The 20,419-nt window shown below is 37.3% G+C and overlaps 1 protein-coding gene across 1 annotated transcript in view; it reads left to right on the plus strand.

The window, feature by feature from the left end:
* Positions 1 to 20,419, plus strand: part of DMXL2 (Dmx like 2) — a 162,396-nt gene that overhangs the window by 113,354 nt on the left and 28,623 nt on the right. The window contains exons 20-25 of the mRNA XM_060005975.1: positions 532 to 701; positions 5,755 to 5,852; positions 6,290 to 6,455; positions 7,779 to 8,043; positions 18,699 to 19,777; positions 20,184 to 20,375. Of these exons, the coding sequence (XP_059861958.1) occupies positions 532 to 701; positions 5,755 to 5,852; positions 6,290 to 6,455; positions 7,779 to 8,043; positions 18,699 to 19,777; positions 20,184 to 20,375 (1,970 nt within the window). The remainder of the gene's footprint in view (positions 1 to 531; positions 702 to 5,754; positions 5,853 to 6,289; positions 6,456 to 7,778; positions 8,044 to 18,698; positions 19,778 to 20,183; positions 20,376 to 20,419) is intronic.

Below are 20,419 nucleotides of genomic sequence, written 5' to 3' on the forward strand. Positions count from 1 at the left end.
CAAAGACAGAGGAATGTGCCTCTTGACTGTTCTTCCCCAGAACTCTCATCAAGTTTAAAGCTTGCTTTGAAGTGATATGTAACTCCTTGGCCCGAGGGATGAATGGGGCAGTTTTCCATATCCAGTACTGAAGGATATGGTCTGCAAGCAAGTGGCACTGTGAAACAACATCCACGTACATGGACCAACATATTTTGACTTGACCAGAGCTTTTACTCTTGATCAGTTTGGTGTGTGTACGTACATATGAACGGCTTGATATTCAAATATCTTTCTTTCCAGCAATTAAGTTTTAGTGTCTCTATTCTTGCAGCGAATACGTTTCAGAAAGATTTTCGTTTTGTGTATCCTGTCGGTGATCTCGTATGTAGAAGCTTATACTATAAAATCCTGAATGATGAAATCTTTTGATACTTTTTTTCAGCATGAAAATTCTCTCCAGAATGAATAAATACATGATTATGTAAAAAATTGGTTCTGTTTTTGTTTTGGTATAGTTCTGAAACTTATTATTTTGTATTTCTAATTTAGGTGTGTCTACTTGCCATTTTGCCTGGGCTTTTCATTCTGAGGCTGAGGAAGAGCTGATTAATATGATTCCGGCAATTCAGAGAGGGGACCCTCAGTGGTCTGAGTTAAGAGCTATGGGAATAGGTTGGTGGGTGAGGAATATTAACACTCTTCGAAGATGCATTGAAAAGGTAACTTTACTTCATTGGATTTTGAAGTTAAGTCTTTTCTTAAAGCATAAAAGGTATTATCTTCCAGAAAACCTGTGGTGAGGGATTAGTATGTGCATCTTGAGATCTTGAGAACTTCTTAAATAAAAATTTTTGGACCTTTAAAACTAAAACTTGACCTTTATAAAATGTCCAAGCAGTATATCAATTGTCTTTTGCCATATATACTAAGTATATAATATGTATGGAACAGATATTTTCTGCTATCAGTTGAGGTGCATCCTAGTTTAAGAAAATACAAAGTGTATGTCAGTTACATACATTACATAGAAAAAAAGTTCTCTTCATTCATTCATTTATTTATTTATGCATGCTGCACTGCATGGCTTGCGGGATCATAGTTCCCCAACCAGGATGGAACCCGCACCCCCTGCAGTAGAAGCACAGAAACGTGGAGTCTTAACCTCTGGACCTCCAGGGAAGTCCCAAATCATTCTTTTTATATAAAAGATTCTCTGCATGGCTAGGTTAATAAATACCAAACTTCCTGTGCACTTTTAAAATACCATTCAAAAAGTTTTGATTTGTGTGCACTTGAAGAACATATCTATGGCAGCAAATGACACATACTATAAATTTCTTTTTTAACTTATTTAATTAATTTTGTTTTTGCTACGTTGGGTCTTTGTTGCGGTGCACGGGCTTCTCATTGCAGCGGCTTCTCTTGTTGCAGAGCACGGGCTCTAGGCGCTAGGGCTTCAGTAGTTGTGGCACGTGGACTCAGTAGTTGTGGCGCATGGGCTTAGTTGCTCTGCGGCATGTGGGATTTTCCTGGACGAGTGATTGAACCTGTGTCCCCTGTATTGGCAGGCGAATTCTTAACCACTGCGCCAACAGGGAAGTCCCCTCATGCTATAAATTTTAAAATGGGGTTTTGGAATCAGTTTTCTAGTAGAAAATAAAATTGTGAAAAAATTTTTAGTAGAAGCTGAAAATTCTTTCAGTGTTGCAGAAACTAACCATTATTGAGCACCTTTTGTGTACCAGGTTTGGTTCTAGTTGCTTTTCATAAATTATTTCATATAATCTTCTCGTCAGCTGTATGTTACCATCTCGATTTTCCACCTGATAGAACTAAGACTCAGAGAGATTGGGTAACCAGCCCAAACTCCCATCATTTAGAAGTGTTAGATTTAGTCTGTGCCCTTTCTACTCTGTCGTGATTAGGAGAGTGGGATTGTCATTGTTTTGTTTACTTTTAGGAGTCCATTGAAATTCTCAGAAGTACGATTAATGATACTACATTTGTGGAGTATGAATTCATTTCCCCCAAGAGGAATTTATTCCTCTACAGTAGTAGTTTCTAAATTTTAGTGTTTGAAGAATCACCTGGCAAACTTGTTTGAAACATACATCCCTCACTTCCACTCTCAGAAGTTTTCATTTAGTGGGTTGGAGGTGGTAGGGCTGTGGCATCTTCATCTGAATTAGCATCCTGTGATTCTGGTGTTCATGGTCCTCACATCACAGTTTGAAATGTAAGTGTAAAAGTGTCATTTTCCTGCTACATGTAAGGCTGCCAATAATATATAAGTATTTCTCTTCTCAAAATAGGCAGATGTAAGAAGGAATTTGTTCTCATACCAATCAAGAGATGTAGTTTCTGATGTACAGGGAAATTAATTGTTATAGCATATAAATTACACAATATCTACGTTAATTTTTTTTTTTTTTGGCCACGCCACATGGCTTGTGGGATCTTAAGATTGTTCCCAGACCGGGGATTGAACCTTTGCCCTCGGCAGTGAAAGCACCACTCGAGTCCTAACCACTGGACCACCAGGAAGTCCCCATTAATTTTTTTTCATATCCCAAAGCAATGGAAAAAGAGGAGGACATATTTTATCTGAAATGTTCTACAAAGTCTCTTCAGTTTCTTGTCATCAGTGTGTTGTGTCATTGTAATTGAGTATTTCTGATATATACGTATGATTTATTTCCACAAGTAATTTATCTCTTAAAATTAAATCGAAAGGAAATGTAAAATTTTTTCCCTTGAAATATATGTTATATTGGGTTGGCCAAAAGGTTCATTCGTTTTTTTCTGTAGGCTGGCTCTAGTAGCACTTAGTTGTCTTCAACTTCATTCGAAACAAATTTTTAGATTGTATTGTGACAGCTGTCATATCAGCACGGATTTAAAAAACGCTTATCAGAATTGGTGAATTTTTGTGTAGCCATTTTAATATTGAAGATAGAAGGAAAAAAGCAACACTTTTAGCATATTATGCTTTATTATTTCAAGAAAGGTAAAAACACAACTGAAACGCAAAAGAAGATTTGTGCAGTGTATGGAGAAGGCGCTGTGACTAATCAAACATGTCAAAAGTGGTTTGCGAAGTTTTGTGCTGGAGATTTCTCGAGAAGCTGGACGATGCTCCACGGTCGGGTAGACCAGTTGAACTTGATAGGGATCAAATCGAGACATTAACTGAGAACAGTCAACGTTATACCACGCGGGAGATAGCCCGCATACTCAAAATGTCCAAATCAAGCATTGAAAATCATTTGCACCAGCTTGGTTATGTTAATGGCTTTGATGTTTGGGTTCCACGTAAGTTAAGCGAAAAAAACCTTCCTGACCGTATTTCCTCATGGGATTCTCTACTGAAAGGTACCAAAAACGTTCCGTTTCTAAAACAAATTGTGATGGGTAATGAAAAGTGGATACTGTACAATAATGTGTAATGGAAGAGATCATGGGGCAAGCGAAATGAACCACCACCAACCACACCAAAGGCCAGTCTTCATCCAAGAAAGGTGATGTTATCTATATGGCGGGATTGGAAGGGAGTCCTCTATGATGAGCTCCTTCTGGAAAACCAAACGATTAATCCCAACAAGTACTGCTCCCAGTTAGACCAACTGAAAGCAGCACTTGACAAAAAGCATCTGGAATTAGTCAACAGAAAACACATAATCTTCCATCAGGATAATGTAAGACCACATGTTTCTTTGATGACCAGGAAAAAACTGTTACAGCTTGGCTGGGAAATTCTGATTCATCTGCTATATTCATCAGACATTGCACCTTCGGATTTCCATGTATTTTGGTCTTTACAAAGTTCTCTTAATGGAAAATATTTCCATTCCCTGGAAGACTGTAAAAGGCACCTGGAACAGTTCTTTGCTCAAAAAGATAAAAAGTTTTGGGAAGATGGAATTATGAAGTTGCTTGAAAACTGGCAGAAGGTAGTAGAACAAAACAGTGAATACGTTGTTCAATAAAATTCTTGGTGAAAATGAAAAATGTGTATTTTATTTTTACTTAAAAACCAAAGGAACTTTTTGGCCAGCCCAAAAACTCATTAGCTGAAGATGAATAAAAATTCTTGTAAGAATTATTAAACATTGAAGTACTAAGTTAAATGATTGAAGGCAGAGAAAATACTGAAAAAGGGGAAGAGGAATAAAAGCATTTTGGTGATGTGATTTTAGGTGTCTTTACCCCTCTTTACCATGCCTTGGTGGCTTCCTGCTCTACCATCAGTCAGTGTTCATTAATAAAACATCCATTGTTTTTAATCGTTATACCTCTCAACTTAGTTATTTGCAGAGGTTATATCAGTATCTTTGAGAAATATGTGGTCTGTATGGTACTGTATTCAAAACCGTATGATTATGTACAACAGTGTTACTGGCTTAATAATTTTTAAACTTACATTGAGTTGATTGGTTCTTTATAAATTCAGCAACTTTGGTCATATGGCTCAAAGGAGGTTATCAGTTATGGTACAAGGGGAATTATGTATTCATTAAGGCTTTTTCTCATGGAATTTCTAAGAACTAAAATTTGAAAGCCCTTCAAAATAATGGAGCTTCAACCACCTGTATTTTAATTACATGCCAGAAAGAATGTGTCAGTCCTTCAGAACTGTCAGAATTTGATTGAAAAATACCGGAGGGCTTCCCTGGTGGCGCAGTGGTTAAGAATCTGCCTGCCAATGCAGGGGACATGGGTTCGAGCCCTGGTCTGGGAAGATCCCACATGCCGCGGAGCAACTAGGCCCATGAGCCGCAACTACTGAGCCTGCGCGTCTGGAGCCTGTGCCCCGCAATAAGAGAGGCCGTGACATTGAAAGGCCCGCGCACCATGATGAAGAGCGGCCCCCGCTTGCCGCAAATAGAGAAAGCCCTCGCACAGAAACAAAGACCCAACACAGCCAAAAATAAATAAATTAATTAATTTTAAAAAATACTGGAAAATTATGTTTAAAGAAAAAAACTAAAACATTAATTTTTGTATTTTTCAAAATGTGTGTGTATGCATGTGCGTGAGTATAACTGATATTTATTTACAGTTGTCCGTATCAGTATTAGTTGAGAGAGCTTTAAAATGTGAAATCACATATACATACCATAGAAGTCAGCATTTTAACTTTTACAAAACATTAAGAAATTTAATATGTCTAATTTTCAAGAAAAGGTCTCACTGGGAATTCCCTGGTGGTCCGTGGTTAGGACTCTGTGCTTCCACTGCTGGGGGCCCGGGTTCGATCCCTGGTTGGGGAACTAACTTCCTGCAAGGTGTGCAGCACAGCCAGAAAAAAAAAAAAGAAAAGAAAAGGTCTTACCTATCAAATATTCTGCATTCTTTATTGTTTCCTATCTTAGACAGTTTTATTACTACCTGGGTTCTAATCCCTTTTACACCCCTTACTTACTGTGTGACCTTAGGCAATTCAGTTAACCTCTTTGTGTCTCAGTCGCCTCATGTGTAAAATGGGGATAATAATAGTACCTCTTGGATCGTGGTGATTCAGTAAGATAAGTGAAAGGTACATGGTAAGTAGTCAGTAAATACTAGTTGCTGTTATTATTTTTATTGTAATTACTGGTATACAAAGGGTTGTTTCTAGGAGCATGTATTATAAGCTACTGGCGATTGTGGAATAGAGTCAGCTCTTCCCATCTGCATAGTTTGTGTCATCCATGGAAGTAGTAGGGAAGCATTAATTGTTGTAATTTGTTTATCAACTAGTTAATTCAGTATAACTTTTTATTGACTGTTTAGGTTGCCAAAGCTTCTTTTCAAAGGAACAATGATGCCTTGGATGCTGCATTATTCTACCTTTCAATGAAGAAGAAAGCAATAGTGTGGGGTCTGTTTAGGTAAATTTCCTCAACACTTAATATGGTTTAATGGAATGAAGATTGTGCTGTGACTCAGAAACATAATGCTTTTGAAAGTACTTAGATAAATCAGTTTCCTTTTTTGTGCCTTGATTCCTTTATCTGCAAAACAAATAGAATATCATTTGAACTTAACCTAAAGAGTGGGATATTGTTAAAAATAAGTTGATAAAACACTTTGGAAAGTAAAGAGTGCACTTGCTTCCTATTCATGTATACTTAAGGTATTTTGAGTTTTCTCCTTATTAGAAGAAACAAAGAGAAGCTTAATAACAAATACCTACCACTAAAGTTGTTATTGTTCTTCTTTTAGATGGATGTTTGAGGTTTTCATTTTCTATTTTCATATATTCTGTAAAGGATTAAAACTATTTTAAATTTGGTTTAACCACTGATGTTTGTGCTCTGGTTCCCAGGTCACAGCATGATGAAAAAATGACAACATTTTTCAGCCACAATTTTAATGAAGATAGATGGCGTAAAGCCGCTTTGAAAAACGCTTTCTCTTTACTTGGAAAACAACGCTTTGAACAATCTGCTGCTTTTTTCTTGTTAGCTGGTTCATTGAAAGATGCCATTGAGGTATAACTAAGAAAACATGCTATGAAATACCTGTAAGAGCTTGAAAACCTGGGAAGATCATGGAGGAGACTGTAATGTTTGGTCATATGTTTGTAAGGATAGAGGGTAGAGAATAACTACAGAGATTACTAACTTAAATAGTAGCACAATGATAATGGAATTATAAATAAATACATGTAGAAACATAAATGAAAAATTTTATATAGAGAATATTGCATTTCAAGATAAGTATTTCAAGTATAAGTGTATGGAAAAATGGTTTATGAATATCTTTTTCCTGACCATCTTGTGATTCTGAACTATTTAAGTATGTATAGGTCACAATCTCCTTACTTTGTGTAGACAGGCAGATATTTTAAGTTCTTTTTCGTCTAAATGAAATTCATAGATAAGGAACTGAGATTGCAGTTTATACTGTTTTGAAATATAGTCTTAGATATTGGAAGGTGAATGGGAAGAGATAAAACTTCACATTTTTTGATACACAATCTTGGTAGCTGGTTAAGAGAATAATTACAAATATTTCTGTTGTTTATGAGATATTCCTTTTAGGATACCTATTATTATAGTGAATAATCCAAACAGGTGAAGGAAAAACATAATTGGAAATGATATATCATAGAAAAAATAGGAAATATCCAACAAAGTGAAAGTACTTTATGTTTAGAATTAGTCATATTTTCAGAATTATCTCAGATGTATGAGTTTTTAAAGTAACAAATATTTATAATTTTGAAATGGGAAGCTTATCCTAGAAGATACTCAGGCAAAGAAGAGAAATGTTGATTGAGTGAGAGATGCTCATATTGCCTGCATGACCTCAGATTCTCAGATGAGTAGCTACTTTAGAATATAAACTCAGAGTAAGAATAGAGTATGTGGCTTTATTTCTTAAGTTATTTGCTATGTAAGTAGAAGATTCTTTTAAAATAGTAATAATTATGTTTATATGGAAATATATTTGGAAATTAACAGGAACTGATGTACATAAATTTAGATGTCATAAGTGGTATTTAATTTAAAGATGAATGTTATTTGAATTGATCTAAGTCTGAGATGGTGTTGATATACTTCATTTTATGCATTTTTTATAAATGATCTTTCTAGGCTGGAAACTACTAAGTTCTAGTTTCTTAATCTTCCTGCTATTCCTTAATCTCCTTTCAAGCAAGCATATAACTACCCTTCACTGTCTCAACCTCTGGACCTCTTCCCTCCACTGTGAGAATATAAATAGTGGATAATTTCAGGATATCAGTTGGATATTTCGTATCTCTAAATAATTATCATTAAATAAGTATTTCTTAATATTTAAATTTATAGGTATGTCTTGAAAAAATGGAAGATATCCAGCTAGCCATGGTAATTGCCCGTTTATATGAATCTGATTTTGAGACTTCATCCACTTATATATCCATCCTAAATCAGAAGATTTTGGGTTGCCAAAAGGATGCCTCAGGATTCGATTGCAAAAGATTACATCCTGATCCTTTCTTACGTAGTCTTGCATACTGGGTAATGAAAGATTATGCCCGAGCCTTGGACACGTTATTGGAACAAACACCAAAGGAGGATGATGAACGTCAAGGTAGAACATTTTGTGGATTTCTCTTTTTCTTTTTTAAAAGAAGACAGTTTCTGAACTGATGTTCACTTAGATAATACACACACACACACCCCCCACACACACAACCGATCATTACCAGATTTACTTTTCAACTTTGAGAAATTAGTATCAAAATTTCTTGTGCGGCTAAAGGTTTAGTCACTTACTATCTATAATTGAATCTAGCATTTTGTTATAATAATTTGAGTAGTAAAAGAAGACTTCACACACATTTTTACTCTCATAGCTATATATCAAGGCATATAAGATTACCATACTATTCTAATTTCATATATATTAGACTGAAGCATACAGAATGTTTCCACATCACACAGCTCTTTCTATGTATCATAATAGCCGGTTTCCTAAAAAAGTGTAAATTTTGGCTGTTACACATGTTGGTTTAGTGTATGGGCCTACAAAAACTTTATTCTTGTGTGGCGAACTTTCTTTACTCTTAGTTATACCAAATAATTTAGATTTTTAAAAGCATTTGGAAGGTATCTAGTAGCATTGTTTGCAATAATTTAGAAAATGGAACATTTTAAATATTCATCAATACAATAGTTATATAAATTATAATATATCCGTACTATAGAAACAGTGTGCTATTAAAAATGGGGTAGAGTGATGTGTTAATATGTGCTGTATTATTAAGTGAAAAACTAAGATATAGAACAATATGGTTCTTGTTGCACTTTATGTATATATGTCGTACATATACACACGTGTGTGCACACACGTACTGTGTCTGGTTCCCACTCCCTCTCCATTTTTTGTGTTTTGGAACAAATCACAAGAAACTACCGGCACTGGTTATCTTTTGGGAATAGGAGTGGGGAGATACAAGCTTTTACTTTTCATTTTGTACTTTCCATAGTTATAATTTTCTAGCCTTTTATTTTTATTACATATTATTTTTAAACATTAAAAGAGCTTACATGATTAAAGAGATTCAGGCTCAATTTTTACTTCTTCTTTACAAAAAAGAAATATAATATTTTAATACACAGTACCCCCTTATCCACAGGGATTATGTTCCAAGACTCCCAGTGGATGACTGAAATTGTGGGTAGTACCAAATCCTATATAAACTATGTTTTTTAAATATATATATATGATAAAGTTTAATTTATAAATTAGGCACAGTAAGGGATTAACAACGGTGACTAATAGTAAAATAAAATAGAACAATTATAACAATATGCTGTAATGAAAGATGTTGTTTCTCTCACTCAGAATCTTATCATACAAATTTATTGCCTTTTCCATCTTAACTAAGCACTTACCATGCACTGTGCCGATAACTTTTGAAGTTTGAGGTGTGACAGAAAAACTAGCATGAATTTCTTTTTCCTGCTTCACAATTTCACGGACAGAAGATTCATTCTGACCTTAGATCTTAGTACCCTCAGCTTACAAATTTTTTTACTTTCCTTATTATATAGAGAACTTTCAAATTTTCACTTAAAGGAAGCACTTAGGCTTCTCTTTGGCATAGATGAACTGCCAGCATCACTACTTTTGCACGTGGGGCCGTTATTAAGTATTATAAAATGAGGGTGACTTCAACACAAGCACTGTGGTGCCGTGACAGTGGATCTGATAATCCAGGTGGCTACTAAATGACTAATGGGTGGAATACTCTGGACAGGATGGAGCGAGATTTTTGTCGTGCTACTCAGAACCACTCGCAATTTAAAACTTATAAATTGTTTATTTCTGAAATTTTCCATTTAATATTTTTGGACCTCAGTTGACCTCAGGTAACTGAATCCATGGAAAGCAAAACTGCAGATAAGGAGGGACTACTGTAAATATTTTTAAATTTATTTAAAGGAAAGGAAATAAAACCTTTAGAAGAAAAATATCTGACCTACCCAAGTAATTTTAATAAAATGTACACATTTTTACAGAAGGAAGATTCTGTTTATTTCTTAATCTTTTCCAGGTTAACTTTTAAAAGGTTGTGTGTTATTGGGGAAAATTTTATGTATACATAAAAGAGTGAATGATATAATGAAAGTCTCTGACTCTATCATCCAGTTTCAGTAGTTATCAACTCATAACCAACCTCGAGCCATATATATATTCCCATCCTTTCCACACCCTCCCTATCTCAATATTGTATAGATTCATTTTGAAGCAAACACAACAGATCATTTCATCTGTGAATATTGCAACATGCATCTCTAAAAACTAAGGACTCTTTAAAAAACAATAACACATGTCATTGTTATAACACATAACAATTTTATTAGTAATTAAATACTCAGTCTTCAAATTTCCCTGGTTCTCTCAAAACCTTATACAGTTGATTAATTTGAAACAAGATCCATATGATGCCTATATATTGTGATTGGCTGAGGTGACTCTTATGTCTGTTTTGATCCATATTTAGTTACCCCCTCCCCCTCCCCCAGTTTATTTGCTAAAGAAGTCGGATTGTTTGTCCTGTAGTTTCTTTTTTTTTTTTAACATCTTTATTGGAATATAATTGCTTTACAGTGGTGTGATAGTTTCTGCTTTATAACAAAGTGAATCAGTTATACATATACATATGTTCCCATATCTCTTCCCTCTTACGTCTCCCTCCCTCCAACCCCCCCACCCCCCCCCAGGTGGTCACAAGCACCGAACTAATTTCCCTGTGCTATGCGGCTGCTTCCCACTAGCTATCTATTTTACGTTTGGTAGAGTATATATGTCCATGCCACTCTCTCACTTTGTCACAGCTTACCATTCCCCTCCCCATATCCTCAAGTCCATTCTCTAGTAGGTCTGTGTCTTTATTCCCGTCTTACCCCTAGGTTCTTCATGACATTTTTTTTTCTTAGGTTCCATATATATGTGTTAGCATATGGTATTTGTCTCTCTCTTTCTGACTTACTTCACTCTGTATGACAGACTCTAGGTCCATCCACCTCACTACAAATAACTCAATTTCGTTTCTTTTTATGGCTGAGTAATATTCCATTGTATATATGTGCCACATCTTCTTTATCCATTCATCCGATGATGGACACTTAGGTTGCTTCCATCTCCTGGCTATTGTAAATAGAGCTGCAATGAACATTTTGGTACATGACTCTTTTTGAATTATGGTTTTCTCAGGGTATATGCCCGGTAGTGGGATTACTGGGTCGTATGGTAGTTCTATTTGTAGTTTTTTAAGGAACCTCCATACTGTTCTCCATAGTGGCTATACCAATTCACATTCCCACCAACAGTGCAAGAGGGTTCCCTTTTCTCCACAACTTCTCCAGCATTTATCGTGTCTAGATTTTTTGATGATGGCCATTCTGACTGGTTTGAGATGATATCTCATTGTAGTTTTGATTTACATTTCTCTAATGATTAATGATGTTGAGCATTCTTTCATGTGTTTGTTGGCAATCTGTATATCTTCTTTGGAGAAATGTCTATTTAGGTCTTCTGCCCAGTTTTGGATTGGATTGTTTGTTTTTTTGTTATTGAGCTGTTTGAGCTGCTTGTAAATTTTGGAGATTAATCCTTTGTCAGTTGCTTCATTTGGAAATATTTTCTCCCATTCTGAGGGTTTTCTTTTGGTCTTGTGTATGGTTTCCTTTGCTGTGCAAAAGCTTTTTTTTTTTTTTTTTGTGGTACGCGGGCCTCTCACTGCTGTGGCCTCTCCCGTTGCGGAGCACAGGCTCTGGACACACAGGCTCAGCAGCCATGGCTCACGGGCCCAGCCCATCCAAGGCATTTGGGATCCTCCCAGACCGGGGCACGAACCCGCGTCCCCTGCATCAGCAGGTGGGCCCTCAACCACTCTGCCACCAGGGAAGCCCTGTGCAAAAGCTTTTAAGTTTCATTAGGTCCCATTTGTTTATTTTTGTTTTTATTTCCATTTCTCTAGGAGGTGGGTCAAAAAGGATCTTGCTGTGATTTATGTCATAGCATGTTCTGCCTATGTTTTCCTCTAAGAGTTTGATGGTGCCTGGCCTTACATTTAGGTCTTTAATCCATTTTGAGCTTATTTTTGTATATGATGTTAGGGAGTGTTCTAATCTCATACTTTTACATGTACCTGTTCTGTTTTCCCAGCACCACTTATTGAAGAGGCTGTCCTTTCTCCACTGTACATTCCTGCCTCTTTTATCAAAGATAAGGTGACCATATGTGCATGGGTTTATCTCTAGGCTTTGTATCCTGTTCCATTGATCTATCTTTCTGTTTTTGTGCCAGTACCATACTGTCTTGATTACTGTAGCTTTGTAGTATAGTCTGAAGTCAGGGAGCCTGATTCCTCCAGCTCCGTTTTTCATTCTCAAGATTGCTTTGGCTATTCGGGGTCTTTTGTGTTTCCATACAAATTGTGAAATTTTTTGTTGTAGTTCTGTGAAAAATGCCAGTGGTACTTTGATAGGGATTGCATTGAATCTGTAGATTGCTTTGGGTAGTAGAGTCATTTTCACAATGTTGATTCTTCCAATCCAAGAACATGGTATATCTCTCCATCTATTTGTATCATCTTTAATTTCTTTCATCAGTGTCTTATAATTTTCTGCATACAGGTCTTTTGTCTCCTTAGGTAGGTTTATTCCTAGATATTTTATTCTGTTTGTTGCAATGGTAAATGGGAGTGTTTTCTTAATTTCCCTTTCAGATTTTTCATCATTAGTGTATAGGAATGCCAGAGATTTCTGTGCATTAATTTTGTATCCTGCTACTATACCAAATTCATTGATTAGCTCTAGTAGTTTTCTGGTAGCATCTTTAGGATTCTCTATGTATAGTATCATGTCAACTGCAAACAGTGACAGCTTTACTTCTTTTCCTATTTGGATTCCTTTTATTTCTTTTTCTTCTGTGATTGCTATGGCTAAAACTTCCAAAACTATGTTGAATAAGAGTGGTGAGAGTGGGCAACCTTGTCTTGTTCCTGATCTTAGTGGAAATGGTTTCAGTTTTTCACCATTGAGCACGAGGTTGGCTGTGGGTTTGTCATATATGGCCTTTATTATGTTGAGGAAAGTTCCCTCTATGCCTACTTTCTGCAGGGTTTTTATCATAAATAGGTGTTGAATTTTGTCGAAAGTTTTCTCTGCATCTATTGAGATGATATGGTATTCTCCTTCAATTTGTTAATATGGTGTATCACGTTGATTGATTTGCATATATTGAAGAATCCTTGCATTCCTGGGATAAACCCCACTTGTTCATGGTGTATGATCCTTTTAATGTGCTACTGGATTCTATTTCCTAGTATTTTGTTGAGGATTTTTGCATCTGTGTTCATCAGTAATATTGGTCTGTCGTTTTCTTTCTTTGTGACATCTTTGTCTGCTTTTGCAATCAGGGTGATGGTGGCCTTGTAGAGTGAGTTTGGGAGTGTTCCTCCCTCTGCTATAATCTGGAAGAGTTTGAGAAGGATAGGTGTTAGCTCTTCTCTAAATGTTTGATAGAATTCGCCTGTGAAGCCATCTGGTCCTGGGCTTTTGTTTGTTGGAAGATTTTTAATCACAGTTTCAATTTCAGTGCTTGTGATTGGTCTGTTCATATTTCCTATTTCTTCCTGGTTCAGTCACAGAAGGTTGTGCATTTCTAAGAATTTGTTCATTTCTTCCAGGTTGTCCATTTATTGGCATACAGTTGCTTGTAGTAATCTCTCATGATCCTTTGTATTTCTGCAGTGTCACTTGTTACTTCTCCTTTTTCATTTCTAATTCTATTGATTTGAGTCTTCCTTTTTTTCTTGATGAATCTGGCTAATGGTTTATCAATTTTTTTTGTCTTTTCAAAGAACCAGCTTTTAGTTTTATTGATCTTGGCTGTCATTTCCTTCATTTTTTTTTCATTTATTTCTGATCTGATCTTTATGATTTCTTTCCTTCTGCTAACTTTGGGGTTTTTTTTTTTCTTCTTTCTCTAATTTCTTTAGGTGTAGGTTAGGTTGTTTATATTAGATGTTTCTGTTTCTTAAGGTAGGATTGTATTACTATAAACTTCCCTATTAGAAATGCTTTTGCTGCATCCCATAGGTTTTAGGTCTTTGAGTTTTCATTGTCATTTGTTTCTAAGAATTTTTTGATTTCCTCACTGGTCTCTTGGTTATTAAGTAGTGTATTGTTTAGTCTCCACGTGTTTGTATTTTTTACAGATTTTTTTCCTGTAATTGATATCTAGTCTCATAACATTGTGGTTGGAAAAGATAGTTGATATGATTTCAGTTTCCTTATATTTACCAAGGCTTGATTTGTGACCCAGGATATTATCTAACCTGGAGAATGTTCCATGAGCACTTTGGAAGAATGTGTATTCTGTTATTTTTGGATGGAATGTCCTATAAATATCAATTAAGTCCATCTTGTTTAATGTATTGTTTAAAGCTTGTGTTTCCTTGTTTATTTTCATTTTGGATGATCTGTCCATTGGTGAAAGTGGGGTGTTAAAATCCCCTACTATGATTGTGTTACTGTGGATTTCCCCTTTTATGGCTGTTAGTATTTGCCTTATGTATTGAGGTGCTCCTATGTTGAGTGCATAAACGTTTACAATTGTTATATCTTCTTCTTGGGTTGACCCCTTGATCATATGTAGTGTCCTTCTTTGTCTCTTGTAATAGTCTTCGTTTTAAAGTCTATTTTGTCTGATATGAGAATTGCTACTCCAGCTCTCTTTTGATTTCCATTTGCATGGACTATCTCTTTTCTGTCCCCTCACTTTCAGTCTGTATGTGTCCCTAGGTCTGAAGTGGGTCTTTCTTTGACAGCATGTATATGGGTCCTGTTTTTGTATCCATTCAGCCAGTCTTTGTCTTTTGGTGGGAGCATTTAATCCATTTACATTTGAGGTAATTATCAATATGTGTGTTTCTATTACCATTTTCTTAATTGTTTTGGGTTTGTTATTGTAGGTCTTTTCCTTCTTTTGTGTTTCCTGCTTAGAAAAGTTCCTTTAGCATTTGTTGTAAACCTGTTTGGTGGTGCTGAATTCTCTTAGGTTTTGCTTGTCTGTAAGGTTTTTAATTTCTCCATTGAATCTGAATGAGATCCTTGCTGGGTATAGTAATCTTGGTTGTAGGTTTTTCCGTTTGATCACTGTAAATATGTCCTGCCACTCCTTTCTGGCTTGCAGAGTTTCTGCTGAAAGATCAGCAGTTAACCTTATGGGGATTCTCTTGTATGTTATATGTTGTTTTTCCCTCGTTGCTTTTAATATTTTTTCTTTGTACTTCACTTTTGATAGTTTGATTAATATGTGTCTTGGCATGTTTCTCCTTGGATTTATCCTGTATGGGACTCTCTGTGCTTCCTGGACTTGATTGACTATTTCCTTTCCCGTATTAGGGAAGTTTTCAACTATAATCTCTTCAAATGTTTTCTCAGTCCTTTACTTTTTCTCTTCTTCTGGGACCGCTATAATTCGAATGTTGGTGCATTTAATGTTGTCCCAGAGGTCTCTGAGACTGTCCTCTATTCTTTTCATTTGTTTTTCTTTATTCTGCTCTGCAGTAGTTATTTCCACTATTTTATCTTACAGGTCACATATCCGTTCTTGTGCCTCAGTTATTCTGCTATTGATTCCTTCTAGAGAGTTTTTAATTTCATTTATTGTGTTGTTCATCACTGTTTGTTTGCTCTTTAGTTCTTCTAGGTCCTTGTTAAACGTTCCTTGTATTTTCTCCATTCTATTTCCAAGATTTTGGATCATCTTTACTCTCATTATTCTGAATTTTTTTCCAGGTAGACTGCCTGTTTCTTCTTCATTTGTCTGGTCTGGTGGGTTTATTACCTTGTTCCTTCATCTGCTGTGTGTTTCTGTCTTCTCATTTTGCTTAACTTACTGTGTTTGAGGTCTCATTTTTGCAGGCTGCAAGTTCGTGGTTCCCGTTGTTTTTGGTGTCTGCCCCCAGTGGCTAGGGTTGGTTCAGTGGGTTGTGTAGGCTTCGTGGTGGAGGGGACTTGTGCCTGTGTTTTGGTGGCTGAGGCTGGATCTTGTCTTTCTGGTGTGCAGGACTGCGTCCGTTGGGTGTGTTTTGGTGTGTCTGTGACCTTACTATGATTTTAGGCAGCCTCTCTGCTAATGGCTGGGTTTGTGTTACTGTCTTGCTAGCTGTTTGACGTAGGATGTCAAGCACTGTAACTTGCTGGTCATTGAGTGGAGCTGGGTCTTAGCGTTGAGATGGAGATCTCTGGAAGAGCTTTTGCATTTGATATTACGTGGAGCCAGGAGGTCTGTGGTGGACCAGTGTCCTGAACTCAGGTCTCCCACCTCAGAGGCATAGGAGTGACACCTGGCCGGAGCACAAATACCCTGTCACCCACATGGCTCAGAAGAAAAGGGAGAAAAAATGAAACAGAGAAAGAAAAATAAAATAAAATAATATAAAGTTATTAAAATAAAAAATAATTATTAAAAAATTAAAAAGTAATAATAAAAGAAAGAAAGAATAGAGCAAGCAAACCAGAAAAACAAATCCATCAGTGATAGCAAGTGCTAAAAACTATACTAAAAAAACCCCCCAAACAAAAAATGGATAGACAGAACCCTAGGACAAATGGTAAAAGCAAAGCTATACAGACAAAATCATACGAAGAAGCATACACATACACACTCACAAAAAGACAAGAAGGAAAAAAAAAATCTATATATATAAAAGAAAAAAAGGAGGATGAGAGCAATCAAATCAATAAAGAAAGCTACCAATGATAATCAACTCTAAATACTAAACTAAGATAAACATAAAGCCAGGAACAAATTAGATGCAGAAAGCAAACCCCAAATCTACAGTTGCTCCCAGCATCCACCACCTCAATTTTGGGATGATTCGTTGGCTGTTCAAGTATTCCACAGATGCAGGGTACATCGAGTTGACTGTGGAGATACAATCTGCTGTTCCTGAGGCTGCTGGGAGAGATTTCCCTTTCTCTTCTTTGTTCGCACAGCTCCTGCGGTTCAGCTTTGGATTTGGTCCCGCCTCTGCGTGGAGGTCTCCTGAGGGTGTCTGTTCTTCGCTCAGACAGGACGGGGTTAAAGTAGCAGCTGATTAGTGGGTACTGGCTCACTCAGGCCGGGGTGAGGGAGGGGTACGGATGCGGGGCGAGCCTGTGGCGGCAGAGGCCAGCGTGACATTGCACCGGCCTGAGAGGCTCCCCATGTGTTCTCCCAGGGAAGTTGTCCCTGGGTCACGGGACCCTGGCAGTGGCGGGCTGCACAGGCTCCCGGAAGGGGAGGTGTGGAGAGTGACCTGTGCTTGCACACAGGCTTCTTGGTGGCTGCAGAAGTAGCATTAGCGTCTCATGCCCGTCTGTCTCTAGGGTCCGCACTGATAGCTGTGGCTCGTGCCCATCTCTGGAGCTCGTTCAGGCAGTGCTCTGAATCCCCTCTCCTCGCACACCCCGAAACAGTGGTCTTTCGACTCTTAGGCAGTTCCAGACTTTTCCCCGGACTCCATCCCGGCTAGCTGTGGCGCACTAGCCCCTTTCAGGCTGTGTTCATGCAGCCAACCCCAGTCCTCTCCCTGGGATCTGACCTCCGAAGCTCGAGCCTCAGGTCCCAGCCCCCGCCCGCCCTGGCGGGTGAGCAGAGAAGCCTCTCGGGCTGGTGAGTGCTGGTCGGCACCGATCATTTGTGCGGGAATCTGTCCGCTTTGCCCTCTGCAGCCCTGTTGCTGCGCTTTCCTCCGTGGCTCCGAAGCTTCGCCCCTCTGCCACCCACAGTCTCTGCCCGAGAAGGGGCTTCCTAGTGTGTGGAAACTTTTCCTCCTTCACAGCTCCCTCCCACTGGTGCAGGTCCCGTCCCTATTCTTTTGTCTCTGTTTTTTCTTTTGCCCTTCCCAGGTACGTGGGGGAGTTTCTTGCCTTTTGGGAGGTCTGAGGTCTTCTGCCAGCGTTCAGTAGGTGTTCTGTAGGAGTTGTTCCACATGCACATGTATTTTTGATGTATTTGTGGGGAAGAAGGTGATCTCCACGTCTTACTCCTCCACCATCTTGAAGGTCTCCCTCTTTGCAGTTCTTTTTGTTTTGATAGTATATCCCACTAAGGATGTTCAGTCAAATTACTTATTTTTTTTAAATTACTTATTTTTAAGTCACTTTATAGTTCCTCTCTTGTGGTTATGCTACCAACTTGATACAAAGAATAATTTGTTTAATTTTGCTTTTGCTTTTATTGTGAATTTTTTTAAATTAATTTTCTTTTAGAATTATATAAAATGTTGAAGTGGTTTTTAAATAAAAACAATAAAATCAAGGTATTTTCAGAGAAATCTAGCTTCTTTCCTCGTCTCTCTACCCTGTTCTTGCCTCCCTTTTTTAGGGGACCAATTGAAAAAAAAATTGTGTGTTCTCCTTCCATTTAAAAAAATACAAGTGTACGTGTGTGTGTGTGTGTGTGTGTGTGAATGTGTGTATGTGTTCCCTCTTTACTTTCTTAGATAAAAGGTAGTTTAGTATCTTTTACTTAATATATTCTGGATATCACTCCATAGCAAAACAGGGAAATTCTTTTTATTTTAGCTGTATTTTGTGGGTATATCGTAGTTTAACTAATCCTAGGTTAATATTTAAGTGTCCTTTTTTTTTGAGGAAATGCTGACATATTTTATTCTTTTGTAATATAATTACAAGTTAACATAATACCTTGTGATTGTATCTGTTTGATTTCTGTAGTTATCAAATCTTGTAACCCAGTGGTGTTTAGTTTCTACAACTACCTTCGAACTCATCCTTTGCTTATTCGAAGAAACCTTGCCTCCCCTGAAGGAACTTTGGCAACCTTAGGTCTCAAAACGGAGAAGAACTTTGTTGATAAAATTAATCTCATAGAAAGAAAATTATTCTTTACTACAGCAAATGCTCATTTTAAAGTTGGATGTCCTGTTTTAGCCTTGGAGGTACTCTCCAAAATTCCAAAAGTTACCAAAGTGTCTGCCTTACCTTCAGACAAAGATCAGCCTGACTTCATTTCTAAAAAGACGGACGATGTACCTTCAGAATCAAAAACTCTGAGTGATGGTGATAGAAGTTCTGGAATTGATTGGTCAAACGTAACTTCATCACAGATTGACTGGAGTCAGCCAATAGTAAAAGTTGAAGAGGAACCTCTTACTCTTGATTGGGGTGAAGAGCACGATGGTGCCTTAGAAGAAGAGGAAGAAGATGCTGTCGGTTTAGTAATGAAAAGCACAGATGTCAGGGAAAAAGATAGACAAGAAGATCGGGAAGCCCCAGACCCTAATGTGTTATTGACTCCTCAGGAACAGGATTGCCTTGAAGGTGATTCTGAAGTTGATGTGATTGCTGAACAACTAAAATTCAGAGCTTGTTTAAAGATCCTTATGACTGAACTAAGAACATTGGCTACAGGTTATGAAGTAGATGGTGGAAAACTCAGATTTCAACTCTATAACTGGCTTGAAAAGGAAATTGCTGCCTTGCATGAGATATGTAATCATGAATCAGTTATTAAAGAATATGCCAGTAAAATGTATTCCACAGTAGAGAGTGATATTCTGCATCAGGAAGAAATGGTGGACAAACCAGGTATTGGTTCCTATGAGTGGCACCAAATAGAAAGGCGGAGACTACAGGCTAAACGAGAGCATGCGGAAAGACGGAAGTTGTGGTTGCAGAAGAACCAAGATCTCCTCAGAGTGTTTCTTAGTTACTGTAGCCTTCATGGGGCCCAAGGTGGTGGTCTGGCCTCAGTAAGGATGGAACTCAAATTTTTGCTACAAGAATCACAGCAGGTATTGACTTTACTTTTGTTTTCAATCTTGGTTATTTTAATAATTTCAGTAACTTTCACTTATAGTTGTAAAGCTCTTTTTACTGGTTAATGTTAATGTGATTAGCTCCTCTATTCATGGGAGGCACATATTTACACTCTGCATGGGTCTTTTTAGACAAAAGTTTTGGTAATTAGGAGTAGGCTAAAAGCTTGAGAGCACAGCTGTGTCAAACTCATCTTTACGTCTTCTGCATCTAAGCATAGGACCTGGTATGCAATCAGTTTTTGTAGAATAAGTGAGCAAGCACATTAACATATTGCTTTTACTCAGATGTTTACTGCCAGTATTTTTATCATATACCTATTAATTGCTTTTTTTGTCCTTCATTTTAACTACGGAAAAACTAATCTCCTGTCACTCACAGGAAACTACAGTGAAGCAGCTCCAGTCTCCACTACCACTGCCTACCACCCTACCTCTGCTTTCAGCAAGTATTGCTTCAACAAAAACAGTCATAGCTAATCCTGTATTGTACTTAAATAATCACATCCATGATATACTTTACACTATTGTTCAGATGAAAACACCACCTCATCCCACTATTGAAGATGTGAAGGTAATGTAGAGTTTATGATCATTTGGTATTGTACATACTGAGAA

Source organism: Delphinus delphis, chromosome 2 (assembly GCF_949987515.2).
Source record: "Delphinus delphis chromosome 2, mDelDel1.2, whole genome shotgun sequence".
NCBI lineage: Eukaryota > Metazoa > Chordata > Mammalia > Artiodactyla > Delphinidae > Delphinus > Delphinus delphis.